Source organism: Callospermophilus lateralis, chromosome 8, assembly GCF_048772815.1.
Source record: "Callospermophilus lateralis isolate mCalLat2 chromosome 8, mCalLat2.hap1, whole genome shotgun sequence".
In the NCBI taxonomy this organism is placed as follows: domain Eukaryota; kingdom Metazoa; phylum Chordata; class Mammalia; order Rodentia; family Sciuridae; genus Callospermophilus; species Callospermophilus lateralis.
The window spans coordinates 59,912,464-59,934,318 of NC_135312.1; the positions used below are offsets into that span (position 1 = coordinate 59,912,464).

The window sequence follows — 21,855 nt, forward strand, 5'->3', positions numbered from 1 at the left end:
CTGAAGGTCTTCTCCAGATCATAATTTGGACATTTTATGTATGCCTGCCTAGGAATCCAGACAGACAGTGTGCTCTCTGCAAGGCTTCAGATAATAAGAATCTATATTCGAGAGGATGGCCGCCTCGTCATTGAATTCAAGACCCATGCCAAATTCAGAGGTAATATCAGTGTGGGTTTTTTAACCAGCATTTTATTAAGAAGCAATTTGAATCTGCATAAAAGTTGAAAAAAATAGAACAACAAAAAGCAGAGTCAACAGTTGTGATCATTTTACTCTACATGTATGAACATACATAAACATACCTTATTTTGTCACTTCATTTGAAAACAGCTGCTTTCTTCATGTCAGGTTACTGTAAATACTTTAGTAGCTATCTCCAAAGAACAAGGATGTTTTTCTTATGCAATGCCATTTTCACCTCCAACATATTTAACATTGATTCAATAATATTCAGTTCCTATACGTATTTCCTCTATTATCCCCCAAAAGTCCTTTTTAATTGTTTGTATGTTTCTTTACATTTATTTTAAACCTGTTTGTATAAAAGGTAGGTGAATTCCATCATGCTTCACTTGTTACATTTTGGTTGTTTTCTCTCTTTAGTTTTTTCCTCTTTAATCTAGAATAATCCACCTACTTCTGTTTATTCACAACAGTTACTGGTGTTTTAGAGAACAGAGGTGTCTTGCTAAGTAACCTTCACCTAATAGCATTTACAATTTTACAATCGTCCCCTTCCATCAAGGACTTTAGTGACCCTAAATGTGATTTTTATCCAATATTGATATTTCTGTTTATAAACTTCTAACCCTTTTTATGTCCAATCAACGTGTTGGCTTGAATTCACAGCTAGGCATATTCAACATCCATAATCATATAATGACCACCTTGTTGTATGTAAACTCCACCCCATTTTCACGAGACATATTAATATTGTTTACACATGTACCATATTCCACGACAGCCACCATGAGTGGGGTGATCGGCTGGGGTCAGATGCTGTGCTGTCTCAACCAATGTGGGATATACTTGAAGGGGCAAAAGGGTAAAACCTTAGTTGTTTGATAGAACAGCATGAATTCAGTTCTTAGGCTTTTAGAATGGTTTTACCTTGAGTACAATAAAACTCACGAATAAGCATGTGTGTTTTTCCCCTTGAAATAGGACAGTTTGTGATGGAGCACCACACTCTCCCAGATGTGAAATCCTTTATATTAACTCCAGACCACCTAGGAGGAATTGAATTTGACCTGCAGCTCTTGTGGAGTGCTCAGACTTTTGATTCTCCTTATCAACTCTGGAGAGCCACAAGCTCCTATAACAGGTAAGTAGACAGACGCTTACAGAATTGATCTGAAAAGTTTTCAGTTGCTTTCAGAAGCTTGGGACATAAGGTTTTCCTTTGAAGGTTGAATTTCTATTTTAAAAGGGACATAGAAACAACCCTCTATCAAATAAAGAAAGAAAGAAAGCAAATCTAGTGCAAATCAACTTCTGATGCTTAAAACAGGAAGTAATCAGGCTTATTCCAAGGGAAAGACCAGAAGAGGCCCAGATCACTTCTACTCACATCCCACTGCCTGGAACTTAGTCTCTTGGCACTTCAAAGAGAAGCCAGAAAATGTATCCAACTAAAACATTATATCCTAAAGAAACTTTGTTTCAATTACCATAACCCGTGCAAAATCTAGAATTTCTGGTTGTTAGGTCCAGATCCGCCTTTATGGTCCAATGTCTAGAAAATAAATAACAAGAGTTACACCTGACTCCACACAACATACAGAAGAATAGGAAGTAGTAGAATATCTCATTTTTAAAAGAAGAATGGGAAAAGCAAAATTAAAACTACTGTGGAAAGGAAAAGGGGGCAAACAAGAGTCTGTCATAAATATTATCATTGTTCTTTTATAGGCCATGAAATTAAGAGGTATATCTAACATGAAAATCTTGTCCCAGTTTTATAGTTAAGAAGTGTAGATTGTCTTAATCATTTTTCTAAGGATTTCCTTAATTGTAATTCTTTATTTTATATCAGGTATTTTTATTACATCATGATTCCTTTGGAATCAACATATAGTAATCTTCAGAGTTGGTGCTCCTCAGGACCTCATGAGATTATCCATGTACTCTGTCCCAATTTAGAAGCAGAAAACTGTCCTGCTCAGCAGACTCCTTATTGTCCTCTGGATGGAGTCCACACCCCTGAAGCACATAAGGCCCAGCCCTCCCTGAGCCTAGTCTCAAACTCAGTCTTCTAACCACATTCAGTATCTCACCAGCCCCTGAGCCCACCAGAGCACCCATACCCTGTGCCTTGGCAATCTCCTCTACCCTCCCTACTCTTACACTGCTGCAAAAGTCCAACTCCTCTGAGACCCAGCTCAAACGTTAATCCCTCTGGGACAGTTCCCTGTCTGTTCGGTGCTAATAGCTTCATCCTCATGGTCCCAGTTTGTTCCAGTTTCCACTGTATCACAGCTGATTATCATATGATGGTCCCATTGGCTGGTTCCATTTGTTCACCTGATTGCAAGCTTCCCCAGGTGAAAGGCTTGTCTCATTCATCTTAAATCCCACTGCGGGTTTTAGACATAGTAGTTCCTAAATAAGCAGCCATTAGGAACTTACCTTTGAGGTAAGGAGATAAAATACATAGATAAATAAATAGCAAAATGAAGAGTACCACCAAGCCTTCTATACTGAATGCACTGAGAGGTACAGAACATCACAACCAGGGCCCAGTGGGGGCTGGGAATTGTACAAGCCTTCCTGGGGGAGGTGGGGCAAATTTGTGGTATGGGAAATGTTTCCATTTTAGAAAGGAGGTGGGACCAACAGGATTGAAGACCTGCATCTAGGCTGCGTTTGACATATTTGCAGGGTTAATGAAGAAATTGACCTAAATTCAACATCATGTACAACTACAGAATGGGAAGTTATACTTCATGTATGTATGATATGTCAGAATACATTCTACTGTCATGTATAACTAGAAATTTTTTTTTTAAATTAAAACATTAAAAAAAAAGAAATTGACCTAAATTGTATAGGGAAAAAGAAGACTGAGGACATGGGAAACTATGCAATTTGTTTTGCATTCATTTGTTTGTCCAAACATTTATCGAACTTTTACTGTGTGACAGAAAGTGTTTTGGGAACTTTGAATATAACAGTAAACAAAATAAAGATCCCTGAATCCAGGATTTACAAAAAGTAAGAAGACACAAAAACCATAGATATAGTCCATAATCAAAGTATGGTCACTTGTCACATAACAACATAGGGACAACAATGGTCCCAGAAGATGATGCCACCTGGTGACATCATAGCCATTTAGTTTGTGTAAGTGCACTCTATGATGCTCATGCAATGTTAAATAGCCTAACGACACGTTTTTCAGAACATATGCTTATCACTAAGTGACCTTGGACAGTATAATATATGTCAGAAGCTGATAAGTATTATGGAAAAATAAAGCACGGAGCCAGGTAAGGGGAACCTGGGATGGGAAAAATTATAATTTTAATTAGGACATTCCCAGTGGATCTCACAAAGAAGATAAGTTTGAACAGAGACTTGAGAGAGTTGGGTAGGCAGATATCTGGAAACAGGGTTGCTCTCATAGGTCCTGAGATGTCAGCATTTACAGGAAGCGTAGGGAATAGTAGGGAGACCAGTGTGGCTGCAGGGAAGAGGGCAAGGAAAGGCTAAGAATCTATAAGGTCGAAGAGTGAGAAGTTGGGTAGGGCACTGTGTAGAGCCCCATAAGCCAGTGTGTTGATTGAGCTGTAATGAAAGCACCCCCACCCTGGGGTTTGAGCAGAGGATCAGCATGACCTGGCCTGACTTTTTTTTTTTTTTTTTTTTTAGTAGTTGCTTTGAATTTGTATATTTATTAATTTTCTAACACAAAGGCAGTAAAATATTTTCAGGGAGGAACTTATATGTCATACATCTATCTATTCAGACATACATACATATGCATCCACTGCTACACACGTTTCCTCCCCCTTCACATAGATACTTACATTTTCTTTTCTTTTTTTTAATTAATTTATTGCATTTTGATTCACTGTACACATTGCATGTGATAGTAACCTATAATCAACAGAAATATTCAATTAGGCAGAAAAATCCATGCCTGGACCTTGCTTTTAAAAAGTCAGGCCAGCACCACCAGCAGGAAAGTTGTATTTGACATCTATCACATTATAGGTGCCAATTTTCATGTAATTCAAATACAGTATATTAGGTCTCATTTTCTGCTAGTCTAAGCTTTGGAGGAAGGTAGGCACCCTATAGGGAAACTGCAGGTACACAGACATTAGAGTGGGAAGAAGCTTAGAAATGAAGGCTGCAAACATCTCAAGCCGTGTCACAAAACTTTCACTATTTTTAAATACCACATCTTTACTATCACTTTACTAATAAACAGATAATAACAGAATGTAGCTCAGTGGTAGAGTACTTGCCTTGTGTTCATGAGGCACTGGGTTCAATCACCAGCACCAGAGAAAAGAGAACTAATAAATAGATAAATATTAAAATGTCATCAAAATGAACACAGCAAATGTTAGAACTATTCAAAGATCACTCATTACAATTAAAATAAGAATTTGCAGCAGTTCTTCATTCAATGGATGACAGCCTCCCAAGCCCCTTGAAGAATCTTCCAGAAGTTCTGGATGTGTGACTGCTTTCTAGATGACACACCAGGGATAGGGCTGCTACCCAAGGAGGATTGTGGGAAATTAAGTAAGTGAGGGGTACAAAGGCCCCATGCCTTCAAGGTCATGGACCTAGAGAATTCCTGTATTTTCTATAAACAAGGAGATTCCTCCTCCGGTGAGGAGGGATCATGTTCCTCAGTTTCACAAAGGGATGAGGCTGTAGAGTCTGGGATAGGAATCTAATGAAATGGGGTGGGGGTGTTCCACAGGACACTGCTTCTGTTAGGCCCTGGAGTGGTGTCCTGTAATTCTGAGGCATTTGCCACCTCTTCTGTAAGAACAGCGCTTGACACAGTCACATCTTAAGAGCTTTTGCATTTGAGAATGTATTGAACAGGCATCTGTGGACAGGAAACACTGAACACTTTGTCTAACAAGTTTAGTGAAATCCAAAGGCCAATTCTTTTTTGTCATCACCTGAATCTTGTTAGGTTTTTATAAGCATTGTGACTTCTCATCTTTCTTTCCTCACAAAAAGAACTTGAATAAGTGAAAGTAGCTCTATTTAACACCTCTGGATAATACTTGAAAGGTTAGAATAATCCGAGATGAGTTCCTGAAAATGGTGTTTGTAGACTTGTAAAGTGCTTAGATGCTACACACAAATACCATCTGAACCCTGGTGGATATAGTCTGGGTCTTTCTTTCTGGAACAATTAATAGTCTCTAGGTTGTTTCCCATGACCACAGTCTGCTCTGTCTGTTTCCAGGAAGGACTACTCCGGGGAGTACACCATCTACTTGATCCCTTGCACCGTGCAGCCCACCCAGCCATGGGCCGACCCAGGAGAGAAGCCCTTGGCCTGCACTGCACATGCCCCAGAAAGGTAGGAAAACGTGGATGTGGTCAGTCCTCATAAGTGGTTTCCTTATTTGCAAATTCTCCTACCATTCATGTTTATATATACCCCAAATCCATACCCACTTTGCTTTTATAATCATTCGCTGACATGCAAAGAATGGAAAGAGTCCAAGTCACCTAGCCCGCACATCCCCAGCTGAGGCTGGGCAAGGCCTCACTGTGTCTTCTGCTTTCAGCTATCCTGTGACAAGCAAGTGTCCTTTCACAGTCTAGTTAGTGCCATGTTTTTCACATTTATGTGCTTTTTTTTATGATTTCCATATTTAAAATGGCTCCCAAGCATGGTGCTGAAGGCCATGCTGTACCCTGTGGAGTGCTAGGTAAGTTTTGTTCAGGTGTGAGTTACAATGCCATTGACTGTGAGCTCAATGTTAATGAATCAACAGTAGATATTGAGTAAAGGGTCTATAAACAGGAACACACATAAAACAAGCTTAGTATTGATCAGGTGATGAAGTTTTGTGACCAGAAAGCTTATAGAGAAACCTCGCCTTGCAGTTCTCCTGTGAGCACTGTTTCAATGTCCACAAATTCAGTGTTTGTGGGAGACTTTCTAGAGCCTAACTACAAAAATCAACTGTCCATCTTCTCATACCCTCCTCAGCCCAGGAACTGTCTGTGTTGCACATATATTCATTCATTCATCCAGTGTCCATTCAGCCTTTCTCCTGTGCTTTGCTCCAGCCTAGGCATTGAGATTATAGCAGTACGTTCTAACAGTTGATTGAAAGCAACCTGAGCTCTCAGACTGTTTTTGGTTCAGTACCTCCTTTCTCAGAGCAAGGGATAGAAAACATTTCTCCCATCCAATACTAACCAGGTCTGACCCTGCTTAACTTCCAAGGATGGGTGAAATCAGGCATGCTCAGGGTGTTATGGCCATAGACTAAGAAACATTTTGGAGAGAAGATGTGCAAACGGAACCTGACATTAACATGAAGAGAAGACCATTTGGATTGTGGCTTTAAGTTAAGACTGACAATAAGCCAGTGGATTTGGCAATTCTGAGTTCATTGATGAGCTGAGCCAAGAACAGTTTGTTGGACTGAGGGAGACACTGGCCTGGTTGGAGTAAATTCAAGAGAGAGAAGTAAGAAAGCAGAAACAAGCAGGAATTCCGCTAAAACGACATTAGAAAAATGGAGCAGTAACTGCTGAGATGAGAAGTCAAATAAGAAGGAGGTTTTATTTGGCTGCATTTTATGGGGGAAAGTATTTCAGGATGTTCGTTTGCTGGTAGGAGTAATCCAGTAGAGGGGAATGTTGGATGGTGCAGGGGGAGATAGAACATTGCTGAGCAAAGTCCCTGAGCAAGGGGAAGAGAGAGCCAAGACTAGAGGGGAAAGGCCCCTTTAGCTAGGAGCTCAGAGCATTCCTCCACAGAAGGAAGAAGGCAGAGCCTGTGGATTCAGGCCAAGGGGATTAGTGATGGAGGAATGAGGATGACAAAATAGACATCTAGCATCAGTTTTGGTGAAATGAAAAGCCAGGTATTAGCTGGAAGAGAATAACCCTAAGGTTCCAGAAAAGAGAAGGAAGTGAACCATCCCCGAGAAGTGAGTATTGCAAGTGGCAATGGTGGCGGCAGTAAGCAGGTAGGCCAAGGGCAACAGAACTGATCTTAAATCGTCTGCTGTTGACATTGAGTAGACTGCACATCTTCATTTGAAAAAATAGTAAACACAGCCATTTCCTCCAAAAGTGTTCTTTATACTGCTTCGTGTGTCCTCCCACCCCAACCCCTTCCCTGGGTAACTTTTCTGGTCTGCTTTCTGTCACTATGGGTGACTCTCCATTTTCTAGAACTTTAAATAAGTTATGTCATACAATATGAATTTTTTCTCTGGTTTATTTCACTCAGCCTGATTATTTTGATTGATCCGTGTTACTCTATATATCAGTAGTTTTTTCTCATTGTCGTCATGTGTTGTATTGGCATGGTGTGGATTTAGCACAATTTATCAGTTCATCAGTGGATGGATATGTGGGTTGTTTCCAGTTTGGGACTATGATAAATAAAGCTGCTATGAACATACAGTGCAAGCCTTATATGGACATGAGTTTTCTGTTTTCTTGTGTAAGTACCTCCGAATGCAATGGCTGAATTGAATGGTAGGTTGTTTTTAACTTTTCAAGAAGCTGTCAGACTGTTTCCCCAAGCATTTGTCAATAGTTAATTATGTTTGTACCTTCCCACGATGAATGTGTAAGGGTTCCAGTTCCTTTGCATCTTGATAAAGGGGGTCAGGGAAGTCCTGCTGTGGTTGAAGAATTAATGAGTGGGAGTAAAAGAAGACAGAAACTGGGCATATACAGGTGGTGGAGAGTGAGGTATCTGAAAATGAGATTGGGATGCTGGTGCACAGGAGGAATATGAAGAGTGGGTGGTGCAGTCAGAACAAGCTCTGTGGAGGTGAGGAAGTCAGGAAACTGAGAGGTGAGGTTTGGATGAGGTTTGGTATTAGCTGGAAACTGAGAGGTGAGATTTCTCCATGGATCTTTTTTCCATATGGATATTAAAATGAGGATGATGGGTGGATGGCAGGAACAAGGCTAGAGAACATCATAGTCATCTACATTAAGGGAGGCAAGGTGACCAGAAATTGGTAATTGGCTGCAATAAGGAAGAACAGAGGCAAATAACTCAACAGGATATGCTAAGGAATTTTTAACCATATATTACATTTTAAAATTATAAAATGTTTCAGATATTCAGAGGACCATAAATTATGGATATGTAAAATAAACATGTGTTTACTACCCACCTCAAGAAACACAGCATTACCAGTCCTATTTAATTAATTATTTATGTATACTGGGGATTGGACCCAGGAGTGCTTTATCGGTGAGCTACATCCTCAGTCCTTTTTTTTACTTTTTATTCTGAGACAGGATCTTGCTGAGTTGCTGAGCCTGACCTTGAACTTGAGATCCTTCTGTCTTAGCCTCCCCAGTGGCTGTGATTACAGGCATGTGCCACTGTGCCTGGCTACCAGTCCTTCATAAATGTCCTATCCAGTCAAACTCCCTGCCTCCTCCCACTAAGATGACCACTAACCTGATATTTGTATTTGCAATCCCTAGTTTTGCTTTATGGCTTTACTTCATGGTCACCTGTCATGGTTTTGTATGTTTTTGAACTCTATGTAAAAGTTTCATATTGTGTGAATTCTCTCTGCTGCTAGTTTTTTCTTTTCTCCATGGATCATTGTTGATTCATGTAGCTGCAGTTTATGGCTCACTGCATTAATGTATTCATCGTAGGAATATTCTACAATTTATTTGACCATTCTATTTAGTTTATTGTAGCAGATTCTATTACAGAAAATATTTATATATATGTGAACATTTTCTGGTATAAATCATATAAAAAACAGTTTCTCCAGGGTAGGTACTTGGGTTTTTTAAAAGTACAGAGAAGCAATGATTTGAAAATGACAAAATGGAGCAAGAAAGGTACCAGCCCCATCTCCAGGCCCAGAGGTGTAGGTGAGGAGACAGCAGGGGGAGAGTGTTGTGAGGATACTGATGTCCTTGCCTTACTTCAGGGAGATCATTACTTATAGATTCTCCATTCTTTCTTCCAGGCCTAACCTTGCTTTCAATTCTTTACACGACTCTATATGTGTACCCTAGAATTATAACACACAATAAAATCAGGACTGGCATAGAGAATTCAGATTTAATTGAAAAAAATGTGTTTCATATTGTAACTCTTTTGTGAGGTCTATAATCCATTATAAAATTATTATTTATTATAATAATCTCAGGTTTGTTATATATCCCATGTAATCAACATTAACGTCATATGCACCAGGCATTGTGGTGGATTCCAGCAGTGTAAGTATCAATGAGAAAAAATCATTTTCCCCAAGTCAGGCAAATGAGCTCTTGATATGACCAATGGTGATATCAGAGCTGTTGAAGCAGAGTTAGCTCTGGCTTGTGTGGGCTTCAAGTTCTTCCTGCATCCTCTCCAGTCTACCCAATGGGACACCTTCAAAATACAAAACAGAGTAAAACACTGAAGTGATCACTCATTCACTGTTCTTTGACAAAAACATGCATCAGGAACTTAGCATTGAGCATACATGCTGAGCCAGTAGAGACCATGGAATCTGGAGTGCTGACGTATATGTCAATCATAGTCACACACTGAAATAAAGTTTTAAACCATGAGAAGTTCTGCGATTGAAACATGCAAAGTATATGAGAATGGATGCCAAGGGATCTAAACTAGCCTGAAGGTAAGAGCAAGAAGGAAAACCTCCTAGAGAAGAATTCAAGTTGCCACCTAAAGGATAAGTAAGAGTAAGAGGAGAGTGTGCTCTGGCAGAATATTTAGCAAGATCAAAGCCAGAAAACTTTAAATTCATTATCACTAATCTCAAATTGATCTCTAGGGCCACTAAGCAAAATACATTAGTTCCCTAATCCATCCACTCTTCCACTTTTTAAACTGTTTTATTCCTTCTCTGAACTTGCTTGCTCTCTCACCTGTCCTTGACCTCAGCCAATAACCTTGTGCCCTGCCATGTGGTGGAAACAGAAGAGAACTTACACAGGCTCCCATCATTATATCTACCCACCTGCATGCGTCTATGCCTGTACACCTGTTGGTACCAACAAAGTCTCTGAGTTCCTCTCCAAAGGCAGCCTCCCTTCCTCTGCACTAGTACCTGAAGTCTCTAGTCCACTTTATAAAGAACATCTCAAGCAATTCTCTCTTCTCCATGAATCCCTCTAGTCAGCTGAAAAGCAAGTTGCAACTTCTCCCATCTTTCAAAAACAACAACAACAGTGTCTTGACATTCCATTTCTCTCTCCATGTACATTTTTCTCATTTCTTTTCCTGCAGTATGCCTCTGGAGAGTTGTCTATATTCATGATTTCCAATTAATCTCTGCCCATCATCTTTTAAACCACTCAGCCAAGCTTCTCCTGATAGCCCTCAATGCAGCTAGTTCTTATCAAGGTCAGTGATGACTGTTCCTGATCCTGGGATGATGGAGCCTCGCTCTTCCTTTTCAGTACCCTCAGCAGCACTTAGCCATTGAGCAACGTCTCCCCTTGAACCTCTTTCTTCTCTCAACTGAGATATCACACTGTAGGTTCTCTCAACCTTGCTGGCTCTTCCTCTGTTGCTTTGCTGGTCCTCCATCTTTTCATAGTCTGTGAACTTGGAACGCCCTCAGGATCAGGCTGGAACAGTCTCTTCTAATTGCTTTTCACTTCCTTACAGATTTTCTTTATCCTCCACTCTCGAGCTTTTCAGTACAAGCAAACATTTCCAGGGCTCACCTCTGGAGTTGACACTTGTCCATCAAACTGATTACTCAGCACCTCCACTTGGCTCTGACTGGCCTCTCAAACTTAACATGTCCAAAACATGTCTTTATCTTTCTCCACCAGATATATTCCTTTCTACCGTTTTCCATCTTGGTGAAGGGTAGCTCCAACCTTCCAGGTCAGGGATCAGTAAACTGCAGCCAGAGTACAATTCACTCTCTGCCTGCTTTGGCAAATGCAGTTTTACTTTGGAATAAGCCACACCCCATGGTTCAGCTACAACAGAGTTGAGAAATTCTTTCCTTCCTTTCTTTATTTTATTGCACATATTTAAGATGTACAATAAGATGGTTTGATATTCATGTATGTGGTGAAATGGTTACTACAGTCAGGCAAATAAATGTATCTATGTCCTCACATAGTCACCTTTCTTTGGTAATCTAAGTAAATTTCCAGTATGCAACCATATTATGACCTATAGCCATCATGCTTTACCCTAGACACTCTCATTCTCTAACTGCAACTTTGCCTCCTTTGGCCAACATTTCACCATGTCCCACTCCTCCTCGTCCCTGGTAATTACTGTTCTCTTTTTTCCTGTGTATTTGGCTTTTTGAGATTACACATATAAATGAGATCATGAAGTATTTTTCCTTCTGTGTCTTATTTCACATAACATAATATTCTTCAGGTTCATCCATGTGGTCACAAATTGTGGATTCTCCTTTTTCAGGACTGAGTAGTATTTTATTGTGTATATCTTTCATACCACATTTTCTTTATCCAAGTGTTAAGGAACACTTTATCTATTTTTGTATCCTGGCTATTATGAATAATGCTGTAACAAACACAGGAGTGCAACTATTCTGTAGTGTACTGATTTCATCTCATTTGGATATATATTCAATAGTGGGATAACTAGTTGTTTTTAATTTTTTGAGAACCATACTGTTTTCCGTAGTGGCTGTGCTAATTTATATCCATGACAATATTATTTAGGATTTTCATCTCAACCTTCTCCTAGCATTCCTTGTCTCTCCTAATTTTTCTCCTTATCACCTGTTACCTTCTAGCATGTTATATTATGTTTAAGCTTATTTGCGGACTACATCCTCAGTACAGTATAACTTCCCTGGGACCATATTTTCTGGTTTGTCCACAGACAAATCTCCATTATTAGATTAGTGTCTGTCATATAGTAACTAATGCCTGGTGATTATCTGAATGCATGACTCCTGAGGCAGTAGAGATCATAGAGAAGAGAACCAGTCACAAGCCCAAAAGAAGGCTATTCTGGCTAAATCCCCCAGAAAGGAGGGGAAGAAGGAGAGGAGCAGGAGATGAAGCTGGAGAAATAAGCAAAGGCCAGGGCTTTATGAGTCTTGTTAAAATGTTGTTCTTCACCCTAGAAATGGAAAGGTCATAAGCAAATATGAGTGTTTTTTTTTTAAATTATAGAGTTCATTGATTGCATTATATAAAATAGATTAGAAGGAAGTAAGAGTGACTCCATGAAGACCATTTTCAGAAGGACTCGGACTTCACTGTGATAGGAACACCAGAAGGAAGATCAAGTTTGTGAGAGATGAGTAGGTCGAGTTTGAGGTATCTTTGAGATAAGCCAAAGGTATCAGAGGAGCAGTCAGTGGAAGGCAGATAGGTATTTCCAGAGCTCAGAAGAGAAATCAGGATTAGGGAATTAAGCATGACATTCCTACTTTTGGGATGGAAAATGGACTCAATGGCAAGGCTGGAGTGAGATTATTGACAGAGAACATCAGGGCTCCCAGGCCCCTGGTCCTGGAGGAGTTTTTACCTACCAGAAGGGGCAGAGAAGGGACCAAGGAAGAAGGCCAGGGAGGTGTAAGAGAGTGTCTCCTAGCAATGCCCTAAAAAGTGGCACATGGAGTGAATATTGACCTGGGTGGAAGAGTAATAGAGTCTCAGAGCATGCAAACTGGGAAGAATTCTGGCGCACACACCATGGAAGGGAGCCATCTAGCAATCAGAGAGCAACTTGAAGGGCCCTCAGAATGAAAGAGGGGAGAAAAGCAAAGGATACCAAAGAGTTTCAAAGACTAATTAAATTTTTCCTGTTCAAAAGAACAGATCAACCTCATAAAGATCAAATAAAGTCGTTCTCCCACATATGTCTCTGTATTCGTAAATATTCAGTGCCCACAGCAAAGCTCTGTGCCCAGTCCTGAGATGGGCAGGGAAGAGAGGGCAGCTCAAATGACACGTGCAAAATTAACCCTGCTCTCAAGTGGCTCTTATTTCTCCCACATTTAGATTCCTGATACCCATTGCGTTCCAGCAGACCAACCGTCCTGTGCCCGTGGTGTATTCACTCAATACCGAATTTCAGCTCTGCAATAACGAGAAGGTGTTCCTAATGGATCCCAACACATCCGACATGTCACTGGCAGAAATGGATTACAAAGGAGCCTTTTCAAAAGGTGAGTTGCTTCCTCTACCTGCAGAAAGAGGCTCGGCCTAAGCATGAGAAAGTTCCTGGAGTAGAATCCCTACCCTTCAGCTCTCAGTTACCTCCCTAGTGAAGATTCTCCAGGGATGATTTCAGGCCAGCCAAGGTCAAATCAAGGACCAGACTCATATTCTTCCTTCATGTTATGAAATAATATCACACTCATAGTTCTTAAATGGTTGATAGTGTACTACCATGGAAAAGCATTTGTCTGGGTGGTAAGAAGACTGGTATTTCCAATCGCATTCTAACACACTAACTCTGGGTAAGTTGCTTTATCTGCCAGTTTCTTAGGTTATAATATTGCCTCCACTGCTCCCAGCCTCAAAGGAATGCCACATATACTCTCTGTCATGCTTTCTCTGCTAGAAATGATCCCTCAGTCCCTCACCTGCCCCCCAAACATGTTCCCTTGGCTTTTCAAAAGGCTAGCTTCTCCTTGTCCTTCAGGGCTCTACTTAATTGTGAATTTCCACAAAGAAGCTTTTCCCTGACACCCAGACAATCTAACATGGGCTCTACATATTTCACTTTTGCAGAGTGCTATTCATTGTATGTAGTTCTTATCACATTTTTAATATTATGCATATTGTATATTTATTTATTTTAGTGTCTCTCTTTACCACTTGTGTGTAAATTCCATGAGATTGTGACTAGATATCAAATTTGTACATCATAGCACCATCCCCAGGAGCTCAACAAATAATCATTGGAAGAATAAATGAATTATTCAGCTGTCTGCCCTTCCTCTCTCAGTTGTTTCTTGACTGTCTTTGTTTCTTTAAATTTTCTCATATCCGAGTCTTTTATTTTTTCATTTTAAAATCATACACAAGGGGCAAGATCTGTAACTAGGTGGTAGAGCACATCATTGGCATGCATGAGGCCCTGGATTTTATCCCTAGCATCACACACACACACACACACACACACACACACACACACACACAGCTATAAAGGAAAAAAAAAAATTCAAGCCCAGCACATCACACAAACAAACCTTCCCTCAACACTACCTTCATCTCAGCTTCAAACTTTTCCTTTCTCTAACAAACCTCCTAAAGAAGTGGTAAGCACACTTTGTCTCCATGGCCCTTCATTGCCTCTTCTCTCCCGTTTGCTACAGACTGGATTCTGTTCTGTTTCTCTCCTGCCCTGGGCCTCTGCTTTTGCCCCTTCCATTTTGCTATTCCCAGGTCCCATTCTTGGCTCCTTCTGTTCTTTTTGAGTGCTGCCTCTGGTCATCCCCATGGCTTGGACCACTCCTTTACTCTCAACATTCGTACCCCTTCTACTCCATGCCATAACCTCGACCTTATCTCTGATCTCTCCTTATTCATTTCTGCACTTCCACATGCAGATCTGGAACTGCTGAGCCCAAGTGAGCTCTCCTTCAGACTGGACTGGACTTCTCTCTCCCATCTGTTGCTCCATGAATGGCATCCCCTGTGCTAGGTGTTCCTGGTGAACATCTCATTTGCCCTCAACTTCCTCTTCCCATTCTACATTCCATCTGTTATTGAGATGAATGGACTCTGACCCCTAGACATTTCTTGAATTCATTGCTTCAAAGCTGTATTCTAGATGCCTATTCCTCACTAGAACCTTAAAATAGTCTCCTGTCTTCTGTACTCAAGTCTCTTTGTCTTTGCTCCTTGCTCTGTGCTTCTAAAGCCAGGTTGTATTGCTATTCCTCCCCTGCATAAAGGCTTCCATGTTTCTTATTAGTCATGTATTCATGTCCAGCATCCTCAGCACGATTGTTCTCTGCCCAGGAGTCTGTACTGCCAGAGCCTCTGCACCTGCATCTTCCCCTTTGGTTAGGATTTCTGAATTTTGACACACAATTAATGCTTTGGAGAAGCATTTAGAGTCTGATGTATTTTTTTGCTCAAATTCTTCTCCCACCTCATCATTGATGTGAGCCATGGATGAGTTAAAGTGGCAACAATGATTGAGCCTCTCTTGAACTCTTAGGAAGATTAAATAAGAGAATGCAGGTAAAGAACTTGGTGCTGTAGCAGGCACAAAGGAAACAGTGCCCATACCATGATTTACACCTGCCCAGCATTCAGTATTTTGCTCATGGACTTTCTTTTGCCTAGAATTCTCTCTCTTGCCTTCCCCCCGCCCACCCCAAATGCACTGACAAATTCCTGCTTATTTTTCAGTATACTGTTCTAATAGCCTCTTCTTAAACCCTTCCCTGCCTCTCCCCAGCTAGATTTCTATGCTTAACTCTGCTCATTTAGTGTGACTAACCTTTTTCTGTTGTGGCATGTGACAGTATAGCATTGTAGGGGTTAATAGGGTGGGCTGTGGATTCATCAGGTTGTGCCTTGACTTTGAATCTCACTTTCACCATTGCTAGATCTTGAACAAGTTGCTTAGACACTCAGTGCCTTGGTTTCCTCCTCTCTGAAACTGTGAGCACCCCATGAGTTATTAGGACATTAATACAGCACCTAGCAGGTAGTGAGCTTAATAAATGTTAACTATTTCTGTCAAACACTTTGCTTTTATTTCTGTCTTCTCACCTGCCTCTCCGTCATTTTTGTGTCCCCTGTTTGGCTTAATTTAAATGCTTAAATAATGTTTTAGGTGTTTATAGATTTAAAGCAGCGATAAATGATGAATGAACAGAGAAAGGTACTTTTGACTCTAAGGGAGCATGTTAAATCCTTTCTACCCTTGACATTTCTTGTTCTTTAAAAGTCTGACCTAATTAATGTCTTTCAATCTTTTCAGGTCAAATCCTTTATGGCCGAGTACTTTGGAATCCAGAACAAAATCTTAATTCTGCTTACAAACTGCAGCTGGAGAAAGTCTATCTTTGTACTGGCAAGGATGGCTATGTGCCATTCTTTGATCCTACAGGAACAATCTACAATGAAGGACCACAGTACGGATGTATTCAGCCCAACAAACACCTGAAACACAGATTTCTGCTATTGGTAAGCTGTCAGTGCTGAGAGGCAGATAACTAGGGGACTTCCCCAGCTGTGAATTCTGTCTGAAGCAGATAAAACCCCACTCTTCATGACAGACAGACATATATATATATATATATATATATATATATATATATATATGTTATTGTTTCTCTCTGATCAGCTAAACACTCCCACACATTACCAAATATGATATTGACAGCGGGTAACAACACCGTGCTGTACTGATGGCCCAGGAAGAGGAAACTCTAAGTCACTGTTTCTCAAAGGATGGTGCCAAGACCTCCAGAGTCCCTGAGACTTTTTCAGGGAGCCCACAAGCTCAAAACTGCTGTCACAGTACAGTGATAAGACCAATTTTTCACACTTGTTCCCTCATCCATGAAGAAAACTTGAGAAATTTATTGATATGATTTGAGACTCCACATTGTAACTAATCTTTTTTAAAAAATCATTTGCCAGGTTTTGATTTCGTATTTTAAAATATCCACAGAAATCATCTGAAAAGGCTATGAACACATTCCTCCCCTTTCCAACCACACAGCTGTGTGAGGCCAGATTTTGTTCATAGACTTCAACTAAACAGCATATCACAACTGATTGAGTCCAGAAGCAGTTAGGAAAATCCAGTCTGTTCTTAAGAGTTGCAAAAATGCAAAACAATGCCAGCCATCTTTTTGGGAGGGAGGGGAGAAGAGGAATAAAGGTATTTAAAGATATTTTCACTGAAAAATATCTCACTTAAGGGGCTGGGGTTGTAGCTCAGTAGTTGAGCACTTGCCTAGCATGTGTGAGGCACTGGGTTCTATTCTCAGCAGCACATAGAAATAAATCAATACAGCAAAGGCCATGGAGTCCATCTACAAATAAAAAAATGTAAGTATTTTTAATTTTTCAGGTTTTATTTTTAACACAATAAATGTGGATGGATAGAAATTACATAAACAAAAATTTTGGGGGGCTCCTTGCTTTTTAAGTGTATAAAGGGCTTTGAGACCAAATAACTTGAAACCAAATAGCTTTTGGTCTAGGCTTGTTCACTCTGCTTTGAGATCACAGAACCCAGCAAATTGCTCCTTTAAAGAAGACAATGGGTACCCAGAGACAGCTGTTGACTTAAGGAGAAGCCATCTGCAATATATTCTCTGACCCAAAGCAGCAGTGGAGACTGCCTTTCTCCTCCCCGTGATTGTACCTACCTGTACAGCTGTTCCATCATTCTAAAGCCTATATTCCTTCTGTCGGAAATTCTAGGATCGCAGTCAGCCAGAGGTCACTGATAAGTACTTCCATGATGTACCTTTTGAGGCCCACTTTGCTTCTGAGTTGCCTGATTTCCATGTGGTCAGCAGTATGCCAGGTGTGGATGGATTCACTCTGAAAGTAGATGCCCTCTACAAGGTGAGTTTGGTGAGAAGGCTAGAAGATAAGCTTAGAACCAAGTCCACCTTAAAGCTGGAAGGAAGGGGTACTCTGGACTGGCAGTTTCTTTTTACAGTGTTCTGGTTGGCAGATCTTTTTATTCATTATTTTTAAGCTTATTGTTCACCCCAGAATTTCACCATCTATCCTCAGTAGACCAAAGCAATGATAAAGTTATTTAATTTGCATACAGTCACCTGTCATGTATGTGCCTGGTCTACATATGATGCTCTAGTCCTTCCTAAATTCTTTTGAATTGCTTACCTCTGTGACTCTCTGCTGAACCTGCTCATTTTCACAGCCACATGGCAAACATTGAAAAAAATCATAAACACAATACCGCTACTTAGAATGGCTAGAGTGACTAGTATCAGTTAAATGGAACTACCCTAAGTTCCAGCGATAAACATGAATTTCCAAGATCAAGTTTCACTGTTTTGCTGTTTCCAAATAGTAATGCATGACCTTGGATTTTGGCACTATTAATAATCACTCTTCAGAAGTTATTTCAAAACCATGGAGGGTTTCAGTGGGGGTAGATGAAAGGGAATAAAATACTTGACGATCTAACTTCTCAGGAGACGATCCAGGAAGTATTCAGATGTAGCCTGTTTTGTCAAGAATCTGTCAGAAATGGGTGTCAAGTATTTGTTGAATGCTCCATTTTAGCTAAAGTTCATCATAAATACTAAATTAGCATAGTGAACAATTAAAGATCACTCTGATTGAATGTGATTATTAATAGAATTATGTCACTACCATCAATAAAGACCAATAACTCATAAGCATTCACTTAGCTAAAGAAACCATGAAAAATAAGTTTTTAGGCTATTCCATGTACTGGTAGAGAAACCGAGAAGAATATGATTAGCTGAACCAAAATCATCTTAATTTGGAAATAAGAGAAAACCCATAATGGTTGGTTTAGTCCTCTGTGTTTTAGAAGATGCTTAACCATAGCTAATGCTTTTCTTGAAACCATTTTTCTATCTAATCATATGGTGGCAACTGTCTTTCCATTTCCTTTCTTCAGACATGGTCCGTGGGCAACAGTGACATATGTGGTTTGTCTCCTGTGTCCCTCCTCCTGCAGGTGGAAGCAGGACACCAGTGGTATCTCCAGGTGATCTACATCATTGGCCCAGACACCGTCTCTGGACCCCGGGTCCAGCGTTCTCTCACAGCCCCCCTGAGGCGCCACCGAAGGGACTTGGTGGACCCCAGTGGCTGGCTGACCCTTGATGATTCCCTCATCTATGACAATGAAGGGGACCAAATCAAGAATGGCACCAATATGAAGTCCCTAAATCTGGAGATGCAAGAGCCAATTGTGGCTGCTTCTCTGTCCCAAACTGGGGCGTCCATTGGCAGCGCCCTGGCTGCAATCATGCTTCTACTTCTGCTGTTTTTGGTGGCTTGCTTCATCACCAGAAAATGCCAGAAGCAGAGGAAGAAACAGCCCACGGAGGACATTTTGGAAGAATACCCTCTGAACACCAAGGTGGATGTGCCCAAGAGGAACCAGGACAGGGTGGAGAAGAACGTGAACAGACAGTACTGCACTGTGCGGAATGTCAACATACTGAGTGACACGGAGGGGGCCTATCCGTTCAAAGGTGCTAAAGTAAAAAAATTGAATCTGGAAGTCAGAGTTCACAACAATTTACAAGATGGAACAGAAGTTTAATGGAGGAGACCCATGTGTATTTTTATCTAAAATCATTTTTATAAAGCGGGGAAATACTGGTATTTTTATAATCTTGCAGATTTAAAAAAAAAAGGGAAAATTATAGCTTTGAGTGGCGGACGGCACACATCACACACATCGACTCAACTGAGCTACCTCGTGAAACAAAGAACCACTGAGACCCCCAGAGTACCAGAGTAGAGGTAGTCTGTGGACCCCATTCAGTCTCAGGAGCTACTAAGAGTACCTGTGAAAGGCTGAGTTTAGAAACAAGTGTTTTAGCGTTAGGACGGGTGTTGGACAATTAGGGTAGCAGATAGAGTTCAGAGGATGTGGCAGATCTCTCCGAGAGTGAGTGGGATATAGGACCTTTGGCTTCCTCCCCCTCCTCCAGTATTCTCCTTCTTGGGCTTTTCATGGACTCTGGACAATAGAGTACCAATTGCTGACACCCAGATTCCATTCAAAAATCTACTGATCAGCACAACAGCTCTATTTGAACATTGTTTCCTCCTGATGGCCTAGAGTTGCCATGACCTCTGAGTACATTTTGCTTTTTCCAACGCCTTTTACACAACTAGGGGTATACGTGTGCTTCATACTAGAGGGCTTCTCTGCAAGTATTTACAAAGGGGAGAGGATTGACCTGGGGAATGTAGGGACCTGGTCTTGAAGCAGGATCCTGCACAACAGATCCAGTGCACCCTGGCCTCTGTATGCCATGGATGCCTAAAAATCATGAACAACACTTTCCTGCTACCCCAGGCTTTGCCTAGTCCAGTAATAGACAAGCACACATGCTTTGCTACCAGTGGGTATTTAATTTTGTTAGCATTTTAGGGGAGTAAGTGATTTATTTGAATAAAACAAGAGGAAGCCCAGGTTGGAGTGAAATCAGAATAAACAGATGTACATTGGTCCTCTTGCTGTCTGTCAGGAGATGTAGGCACTGTCCCTGATGCAGGATTTCAGGGATTTCTCTTTGGGGGTTCTTTTCTGGTAGCTCAGGCACTTATTTTTACCATATCAGCACATGACAAGGCCATAAACATGTGGCTTTAAAATAATTTAGCATTCACATATCAGCTTACCTATTCTGTGTGTGGTGTGCTCACGGCTTGCCTTTGCTTCTCTTTTATTTCTGCCTTATTGGCAAAAACATAAGCATGCATGTCATGTTGTTTTGAACTGGAGGCACAGTTTCATTATTCAGGAGTAAAACACCTGCTCTCTTCCTGATGCATGGCACGCCATCGTCACTGAGCAAATGACAGACCGTTCACATTGTGTAATGTTTGTGTTAGAATTTCTGAGTCAAGCTCTTTGAGAACATTCCAGACTGGAAACACCATAGTACTCAAACCTAAACAGAATGAACCATGAAAAGTTTTAGGCAGCTCTATCAGACTCCAAGCTCCTTGAGAGCAGGACCTGCATGAGCCACACCTTTTCATTCTTCCGCAGTTCCTGTCACAGGCATGCATGCCAGAAGAGTTTGTCGAGTGAGTAAGTGAACAGTGCAATGGGTGAGAGATAGAGGAAGAAATTTAGAAGGAGAAGATGAGAGAGTATGGTTGGCAAAATGACAAGGGTGAGTAGAGAATTTACTTGGATTATGAAATGACATTCTTAACTGGGTCAAAGAAACACTGCTTTACCTAGGCATGACTGGCAGTGATCCTTAGGAGGCATGAAGAGAAAGTTTGAATAATGTACCCAGAACAGGAGATTAAAGGGAAAGTCTGACTTCATGTTCTGAGGTGAGTGTAAGGTTCTCAAGATGAATTGGGGTGAGCCCAGAAATTCCCGATTGGAGAGGTGCTACTTCAGACCAGCTTGGGCCATTCAAGCAGAACTTCTGTCTCAGCCTCAGAACATCCAGACTTGGTGTCTCACGGCTGAAGAGCTGATTAGCCTGGCACGAAGTCTTCTCCAGAACAGCCTAGAGGGTGAATGCTAATTCTGCAAGGACAGGGAGCCAGTCATCTGGAGAGCAAGGAGCATTCCATTTGGCCCGTCACTAGTCACTGCTCTGAGTGCCAAGATGCTCACACATTAAAGCAGCACATTTCCTTTGCTCAGATGTTCTCGCACACCCCTTCCATTACTACTGAATAGGACATGTGTTTGGGGAGATTGCAGACAGTTGGCAGAATGAAACTAGTGTGGGGAGGGAGATGGAAGCCTAAGAATGCTCCTGGCAGCCTCCGCACACAGGGTGTAAATTGACAAGGGCAACATCCTGTGAGGAACTGGAGGGGTGAGCCTTGCAATATTCCTGCCTCCCTTTCTTTTTGCCCTTCACCCCGTTATATACACATTTTGGAATGTCAGTACTTCTCTAGTGAATGCGTACTTGTTAAATAAAAATTGTTAAGAGATGGGGAGTTGAGATTCACCCCTTTGATGTAGAAGTGTTCAGT

The 21,855-nt window shown here is 41.0% G+C and overlaps 1 protein-coding gene across 1 annotated transcript in view; it reads left to right on the forward strand.

The window, feature by feature from the left end:
• Positions 1-20,009, forward strand: part of Fras1 (Fraser extracellular matrix complex subunit 1) — a 424,900-nt gene extending 404,891 nt beyond the window's left edge. The window contains exons 68-74 of the mRNA XM_076864881.2: positions 53-160; positions 1,168-1,327; positions 5,444-5,560; positions 13,177-13,343; positions 16,121-16,326; positions 17,578-17,724; positions 18,839-20,009. Of these exons, the coding sequence (XP_076720996.2) occupies positions 53-160; positions 1,168-1,327; positions 5,444-5,560; positions 13,177-13,343; positions 16,121-16,326; positions 17,578-17,724; positions 18,839-19,432 (1,499 nt within the window). The 3' untranslated portion in view covers positions 19,433-20,009. The remainder of the gene's footprint in view (positions 1-52; positions 161-1,167; positions 1,328-5,443; positions 5,561-13,176; positions 13,344-16,120; positions 16,327-17,577; positions 17,725-18,838) is intronic.
• Positions 20,010-21,855: the final 1,846 nt, after the last annotated feature.